The 8,423-nt window shown below is 52.3% G+C and overlaps 1 protein-coding gene across 1 annotated transcript in view; it reads left to right on the top strand.

Annotated features, from left to right (window-relative positions):
* Positions 1 to 7,838, top strand: part of TNMD (tenomodulin) — an 8,411-nt gene extending 573 nt beyond the window's left edge. Inside the window, exons 3-7 of the mRNA XM_010168572.1 lie at positions 3,085 to 3,225; positions 4,022 to 4,123; positions 5,982 to 6,135; positions 7,311 to 7,483; positions 7,629 to 7,838. Coding sequence (XP_010166874.1) covers positions 3,085 to 3,225; positions 4,022 to 4,123; positions 5,982 to 6,135; positions 7,311 to 7,483; positions 7,629 to 7,838 — 780 coding nt within the window. The remainder of the gene's footprint in view (positions 1 to 3,084; positions 3,226 to 4,021; positions 4,124 to 5,981; positions 6,136 to 7,310; positions 7,484 to 7,628) is intronic.
* Positions 7,839 to 8,423: the final 585 nt, after the last annotated feature.

Raw genomic sequence — 8,423 nt, 5'->3', positions numbered from 1 at the left:
CCCCACAAAGAGTTAAAGTTACTCTTCTTTCACCGGCAGCAAATTTTATGACAAGTAAGAAAATATTTTCCATTTCATTTCAATTATCTTGCCAGAAACTGGTGGAAAAGTCATTATTGCCACCGCATAAAGAGGAGAGAAAGCCAGGACGCAGTGGTGATTGATTGTCATGGATTATATTTCTTACTTTAATGTGTCTGCAATGTGAGGGGACGGTGAGACGGATTAGCTTTTGGAGGAGCTCCTGCTAACTGGCTTGTGCTCGTTTATTCCCAGCTCCCCAGACGGACGCTGCTGTAAGTTCTGACCGTGCTGGAGCAGCATCTCTGCCCTCTTTGTCCAAGATCTTGGCAATTCTGCAAAAACTCTTTTTTTTAGTCCCATACCCCAAAGAAATCACTTAACCTTGAAGCCAACAACCTGCCCAGTGCTCCTCATCCTCCTCTCCTTTGAGTTTCCATGCTCACCCAGGAGGCCCCGCTTTGTACCCTGGTGTCAGCAGGTTTTGATGACTCTCAAGAGCATCTCCAAAATTCTTGTGTGCAGCCAAGGTGGTCCCTTTCCCACGGTGGCATCTCCTCTCTCCTCCTTGCCCCACGCTGGAGCCAGACAGCCTGGCTGGGCTGCCCTCCTGCCAGGCGGAGGAAGCACCCTGCTCGCCAGAAACTTTGTCTTCTTATCAGCAAATAGAAATAAATACCCCCAAAAATAAAAGAAAAAGCAATAAAAGCCATATGTGCCTCCAGGCTCCTGCCAAGACAGTTATAAAGTCTCTACTGTTCCTCGAAAAACAAGGTTCGTGCCAGCCGTGGGGGGAAGAGGTTGTTAACCCCTGGAGGGGAGGTTTTCTCCGAGCTGGTGGTGCAAACCCATTGTCGCAGCCTTGGAAGGGTTATCCAGGGTGCTGGTCCTCACCTCCTGCAGCCCGATGGAGTGTTGGTATTTCTGGAAGCCCTTCATGATGCCTGATGGGTGGGTGAGTAAAACGTGAGGTGGCAGAGAAGCAAAGATGTTGCCGTGGTGGAGCTCCCGGTGTCCAGCAACGCCGCGTCCTCTGCGGCTGCAGGGCAGCGCTTCTCTAGCTGGCCTGGCAGTCCCCTGGGAGAAGCAGGACAGGGAAGGCTGCAAGTTCCTAAGGCTCAAAAACCAAAGGGAATTAAACTCTTTAAAGAACAAAAAGCCCTTTGAGCTCCCTTCACGCAATCGGAGAGTGGAAAAAAATCTTTGAAGAAGACTTGTTCCTCCGAGGGGTGGCCTTGGAGACGGCGCTGCCCTCTGCACGGCAGCAGTCGTGCCAGCCAGCGAGTGAAGGCGATGAGTCAGCTAACGAGGGGCTCATCACGGCCTTGCAGGGGGACGTATTTCAACGATCGGCGAGCAAGTGTCATTTTTAGCCCTATAAAACATCTCACAGCTCTCTGAGCAGCACAGAGCCAGCCAAGCCCAAATGGGTGAGCTGGTCACTGTGCTGGCAAAAGTGACTCTTTGTAAATGAAGAGGCACTCGAAGGGAAGGTGCCACCCGGGATCCTGCCCTCCTAGAAACAATTTACAGCACCGTGCACATTTTGTCAGTCAAAACCAGAGGCCTTCCAGCCATTTTAGGCTTCAGATTGTTTTCTCCATACCATAAAATCCACTGACAGCCACATATCTTCACAAAAGCCTCCTGCTGACTAACAGGAGATGCTCATGGCTGCCAAGGCACACATCGCTCTTCTGGTGTTTAAGCAGGGGCAGAGGTTACCCCACACACAGCTGGATCTGCACCCCGGCTTCCTCCAGCGGTTGCAAAACGGGTGGATGATGATGCTGAAAACATCACTAAGAGGCTTTGAACCCTCTGACGGGGAGGGATGCGCGTGAACCAGGGCATTGTGAGAGAAGGTTCAGGTTGGGACGGCAGGCAGACCCCTGCCCCTCACCAGGCTGCTCCTTCCCCAGCTCCACGGCCGTGCCAGGGGATGAACAGGGCTTTCCCATCCCCATTCCTCCATCATTCCCCCTGCTCCATGGAATTGAGAGGTTTTGCACAAGCCCTTTGCTTCCACACGACACTGTTTGATTTGAGGAACGAGACTCCCCAAGGCTTGCCAGCTCTCGCCGTGCCAGCAGGATCATTTTTGTGCTTCAAATAGCATCTGCCACTGCTCATCCTTTGAGGGTCAGGCATCCACAGAGACTGGAGGGCTGCCGGGCTGGCTGAGTGCAGCGAGCACCTGCGAGGAGGAGAGGGCTGCTCCCCACGGCTCCCCGCAGGGATGAGTGCCGCCGGGAAGCCGGCTGCTATAGCCTGAAGCTCTTCAGCAGCCCTCGAGGAGGTCTTTGATCTGAAAGCAATCCCTGATCTCCTCCAGGCAGAGAGAGGCTTTTACTTCTGCCTTTCCAGGAAAAACAGGAGATGCAGAGATGGAGCAAGTGAACCAGGGATGACATGACGGAGCAAGTGAGCTGGGGACACAGTGATGGGGCAAGAAAGATGGGGACATAGAGATGGAGCAAGAAAGATGGGGACACAGTGATGGAAGAAACAAGCTGGGGTGGAACAAGAAAGATGGGGACACAGTGATGGAGCAAGTGAGCTGGGATACAGTGATGGAGTAAACAAGCTGGGGTGGAACGAGAAAGATGGGGACACGATGATGGAGCAAGAAAGATGGGGACACAGTGATGGGGCAAGCAAGCCAGGGAGAAGGGAAAGCAAGGTCCCTTGGGTTCAGGACTTCAGACCAGCCTGGGATGCCAACAGGCTCGTGCCACAGAAAGCACTGGCAAAGGCTGAGCCATGGCAAGCTCCTGGTGCAAGTGTGGGATAAGCGTCTTTTCCCAGGCTTGACACACGTGTCCTCCTGCAGCCTGGTCCCATCCTGCCCTTCTTCCCAGCCCTAGTGTGGGAGCTGCTTCTCCTTGCACTCTACAGATGATCATCCTGGCTCAGAGCCAGGGTGTGGGGAAGCAGCCAGCCCTGTGGCAGGGTACCCAGCATCAGTGGTCATGCCCCCAGTACCAGCCTGCTCACCCACCAGCTGGCAAGTGAAATCAGGTGGGGGCTGAGCCAACCCCTGTGCCATTTGGGTCCTCACAGGTTTATGACATGGAACACACATTCTTCAGCCATGGTGAGAAGAAGAAGATTGTGATGGAGATTGACCCACTGGCCAGGACGGAGACCTTCAGGACCGGGAATGGCAGTGAGGAAATCCTGGAGATCCATGACTTCAAAAACGTGAGTGTGGCAGGGTTTGTCCCTGGGACCCTGCCTGTGGTGTTGCAGCAGGACTGATGGGATCCCTTAGGACATCATGGGATTGCTGGAGCAAGACCTAGGATGATCAAGGAGAGCAATGCCCATATGCAGACTCTCTGGGGATGCTCCCAAAGGAAAGGAGATGTGTATCTACATAAGCTTCCACGGTTATTTAACAGTGGTGTGGTTCAGTTCCAACAAAATACATCTTAAAAGCGAGATGTAGTTATTGGATTTACCCTTGCAAAGAACACAATCATCATAAATCTACCTGAGCCCAGTACATTTGTCTGTCTGGAGAGCATTAAAAACCTTGTGACAATGTTGTAGGCTCTCTCTGAAACCTAATTAAAATTTTTTTTGGGAAATACTCTGTGCAGTGACATATGGCAAAATTTTCAGCTAATAGCCTAGCAGGAACTGGGGGCTGAATGTTCATATAACCATAACGGTCAGATGCTATTCTGCATATTTTTATTTATGATAACTAGAGCTCATGATAGTTATAAGGAGAAGGGGAGCAAAGTAAAATTTTATTACTATCTGCCTTAAAATATTTGTAAAAAGCCCAATTCTCCCAAACCATAAAAGGCAATATCCCTTAGGAGAACCCGTTAGTACATCTTAGCACTGCTGCTGAAGAGATTTCACACAAAAACATCACCAGGAAAAATACAACTAGAGCCTCATCCAGATGTACCCTCCGTACGAGGGGGTTATTTATCCTCCTGCTTTGCTCTGACTGCTTTTTTGCTGTTGTGTTTTCATGCTGTAGGGAATAACTGGCATCTTCTTTGTGGGACTTCAAAAATGTTTCATCAAAACTCAAACTAAAGTCCTACCTGAGACAACAGAGGCCAAGATCCCCGAGCTTGAGGTAGGTGAATAAAGCAGGACACCCTCCTGCCCCTGGTGAAACCCACTCCTCTCCCCAGCGTGGGAGCGTGGCCACCGTCCCCACCGCCCTCCCATCTGCTCCAGCTTTCCCAGAGGGAGACTCTGCAATAAAGAAATAATGAGTTGTGATCGCTTCATAAAATGATCTTATTTCAGAGAATTGCTTCTAAAAACAACAAGTGGAAAGAGATGGGATTAGACAGCCGACAGACAAAAACCTCTCGGTGCAATACCGGAGATCAAGGAAAATAATCCTGTTGTACTCAAAAGGTCGTGAGGCAGCTCAGGATTAGCAGGCACCAAAAAGTCAATCAAATTGTTTTCTCCAAGAATTGAGCTTCATGTTCTCAAGCAGAATGAGGCAGAAGTAATGAATTTAAAAGAGCAGCCACGTTTAAGAAATGTGATTTGAGAAAACCCTTGGCATACAGCCCTGGGAGGTGGGAAGGGCCAGGGTGAGGCCACCACCCTGTTCTGCACGGACCTTCCTCCCATCGATGTACCTGATGGATTCTTACACCCATTTAACTTTTGCCCACTACATCTTGCTGCAAGGAGTCGCACGCTTTGCACGCTGCATAGAAATAGTGTTTAACTCCATATTTTAACCCATCTCTGACAGCTTGGCCTGGGGTGATGGTTCAGTCCCTTGAAAGCCATTGTCCCCTGTCCCCAGCCCCATCCCCGAGCCCCTGGTGGTGGCACAGCCCTGTGGCGCAGCCCTCTCGCCTACCATGTGCAAGATGAAGGGTGTTAGCAGATCGAATCCCCCTCCTAAGGAAGCCCTTGCAGATAAAACACCAGCAGGACACGTATTTGAAATGAAGCGTGGGCAGAAACATGTCCCTGAATCATGACCCAAATTCCCAGACACTGATTCTTTGATTATGCCGTAAGAAGCTAATAGATCTTTTTGGCTACTGTCATAAAAGACTTCCCAGGCTTTAGCAGAACATTGCCCCAGGTAGAGAGCTGAAATGTAAAACCCAATGAGATAAATGTAGATTTAAGCTCTAGTCTTCTCTTCCCAGAGTCCAAGAGCTGCCGAGTCCTTCAGGCAGCACCTCCCCAACCCTGTGGCTTTCACCAGAGACCCCCAAAACCACTCAGACTGGCTCAGGTTGTGTTGGCGATTTCCTAAGACTTCCCAAAGCCATAAGGAAAATCTTTATAAAAGAGAAATACAGCTCCAGACACCTTCTGGAGAGAAAAATGCCATTTTCCAGCTTGCTCTACAGGCTACCACCACCAACATACACAACGTTGCCTTGGCAGATAGCTCAGCGCAGACCCATCCAATAATCTTTATTTATCTCCCTCCCTAAGCTCCTGCCAAAACACACCATGGGCTAATGCAACAGTAGAGACGTGCTATAAATTACAGAATATGGCCGTGCAAAGAATTTCTGTGAGGAATAAATTAAAGTGTTCGATCACAAAATCAGTAGCAGAAGGAGAGAGAAATTAAGTAGTAAGAGCAAAGCAGAGAGGAGATGTTTTAATCTTGGGTTTTAAATGAGCTGGGGCGCTCCAGAAGGCTCTTCCAGATGGTGGGGACTGTAGAGGAGAAGGCTCCTGAAGCATGATGAACGGAGGGAGGAGAAAGTGGGGTGGTGTTGGCTGAGAGCAGGCAGGAAAGAAAAGGTTCATGATGGGTCTCGCTCCATGAGGACCAGTGAGGTATTGCACATGCACCAGGAGCCAAGGCAGATTAAGTTCAGCTCCTCTCTGGGAGGGGAGAGGTGCCTCTGGGCAAGCCAAGACAAGGAGAAGTAGCCAGTAGTGGGGAAAGGGGTGAAATCTTACCACATCAGGGTGAAATCTCACTCTCCTTCCAGGGAGAAGAAATCACAACCACCTACTTTGAGCAGTCCGTGGTCTGGGTGCCGGGGGAAAAGCCCATTCAGAACAAGGAGTTCCTGAAGAACTCCAAAATTTTTGATATCTGCAGAAACGTGACCATCTACTGGATCCACCCCACACCAATAGCAGGTACAAGGAGCCACAAAGTGCTTGTGAGCCCCCTCGCTGGGACCATCCCTGCCACCCACTCATGCCCTCTCTGCCATTTGCACCAGTGCAGCATGGTGGGAACCCATTTCCACAGCCTCATTGTACATCCTGGACACGAACACAATGTTGGCCACAACCACGAGAGATCATGGCCAATGTAATAGCAGGGGCTGAAGTTTCTCACTGCAAAGCACTCATCTCTGCCGGCTCCCCACCGCCCTGCGCTTTGCAGAGTGGCCACCCTCCTCATAACAAGGCAAAAGAAAAAATAAAACATCCCCAAACCTTTGTACCTGCAAAGAAGCCAGCGCTGCTGGAAACTGGGACGCCTAAATCCTTGTCACCGCATGAACATCAGAGCATGAGCAGACATCTGCATCTAAATCACACAACGGGGTTGCCACCTCCAGCTGCTCGCTACACAGCCCTCACAGAGGTTGTGGCCTCTGAGATCCGCCGGCGTAATTACCCGCTCTCTCTAACCCACTTCTATCCGAATGAGCTGGTTTAAAAACTCCCACCGAGAAAACTCCCTCTGCTCTGCAGCTGCAGAGGCACATCTTGTCCCCCAAGGGTACCGGTCAGGTCACAGTTATCGATGGTCCTGGGAGCAAGTGGGCATCAGAGATCCCACCTGGAAGGGCTGTCCTTGAATGCTGTCCCCTTTCTGCTTCCTCGGTCCCTGCTGTTAAGCCCTGCTGCAGAGAAAATTAGTGTCACTGCGGGCCTTACCCAAGCCACCAGCAGGTGCTGTAGCTGAGTATAATCTGCCTCAAATCATCTTGTTTGCTGGGGCTTTGCAAATCCTCCCCGCAGCAGCAGAGCCCACCATGAGGACATGATTCCCTGCACCTGCAGCCCTGTGCAGGAGATACCAACACCACCCACGGGTACCCACCACCCATGAACACAGAGGGGACGGGCCATGTCTTCTCTACCCTGTCCTCCTGCCACATTATCTCTTCACCCAGGCTTGGTAAGAGCAGGAGGCAATGGAGTACAGCTGGTTTGCTGGTGGGGCTGCTCAGGTCAGAGTGGTTTTCTCCTTTTCTTATTCTACAGCATCAAATTTTGGTAGAGACATTAATGCCTGCTGCTGCATTTGTCCCTCTTCTCCCTGGTTGTTGACAGCAACGTTTGGGCTCTTCCCCTAGCTCCTCAGCTGGCTGACCTTGAAGGGGTAGAAGAAGATGACCCTGAGCTGCTCATGGACAACCAGAGCTGGTTGGACGGAGGGAGTGAACACGAGGTGGAGAAGGATGCACAGCCAGGGCCCAAGCGCCGGGCACGGCAGCTGACTGAGGAGGACCTGCCCGTCAACGACTACGTGAGTGCAGGGAAACAGACCTTGGGGTGCCCTGAACATGATCCCGGGGTGTCCTGGCCATGGTCCTGAGGTGGCTTGGTCATGTTCCCGGGGTGTCCCGATCACACACCCCCCTCGCTGTGCTGACACTGGCTCTTCCCGGCAGTCGGAGAACGGGCTGGAGTTCCACCCCTTGTGGGACGAGCGAGGCTACTGCTGTGCCCAGTGCCGCCGCGCCAACCGCTACTGCCGGCGGGTCTGCGAGCCCCTCCTGGGCTACTACCCCTACCCCTACTGCTACCAGGGCGGGAGGGTCATCTGCCGGATCATCATGCCCTGCAACTGGTGGATTGCGCGGATGCTGGGCAGGGTGTAGCACCCACCACGCAGCACCTAGTGCTTGGGTGCTGCCCCGCACCCGCCTGCCCCATCGCCACCCATCCAGATGCATCCTGATGTAGCTGATGGGCAGGTCCTTACCTGCTTGATTGCCGGTGAGCGTGCGAGCCCACCGGCCACGGCACCCTCACCGAGCATCGCCTGTCCCCCCTGCACCCCACGCTGCTCCCGCCGGGCTGGGGGAGGCCGTGCTGGAGTCACTCTGCTGAGCAGCAAGAGGCAAACAATAAACGTCTCGTATGAGCGATTGCAAAGAAAATGGCAAGTCGTTTAGTCTCGGGCTGCGATGCTTAATGGGTCTGAGAAGTGATCTAATTGCTCGGCTGCCTCGTCACCAGCATCCATAACTCAGGTACGGGGACTGCCAGCGCTCGCCTCGCTGGGAACGTGCGGAGGTCCCTAATTTGCTCCCTGAAGGTGCTCGTACTTGTTCAGCACATCCCAACGCTCCGCTCCAGCGTGGTCTGATGTGTGCGGTAGTTCTTAGTGACAGCTCAGGGGTGGCACCAGTCCCCTCGGCAGCGATGTGCAGCGTGGCAGTGTGCCAGTGTGCCAGCAAAGG

The sequence above is a fragment of the Antrostomus carolinensis genome, unplaced genomic scaffold (genome assembly GCF_000700745.2).
Source record: "Antrostomus carolinensis isolate BGI_N321 unplaced genomic scaffold, ASM70074v2 scaffold23985, whole genome shotgun sequence".
NCBI lineage: Eukaryota > Metazoa > Chordata > Aves > Caprimulgiformes > Caprimulgidae > Antrostomus > Antrostomus carolinensis.
Note: the sequence above shows the minus strand (reverse complement) of the source record. Positions and strands in the feature narration are given on the sequence as shown.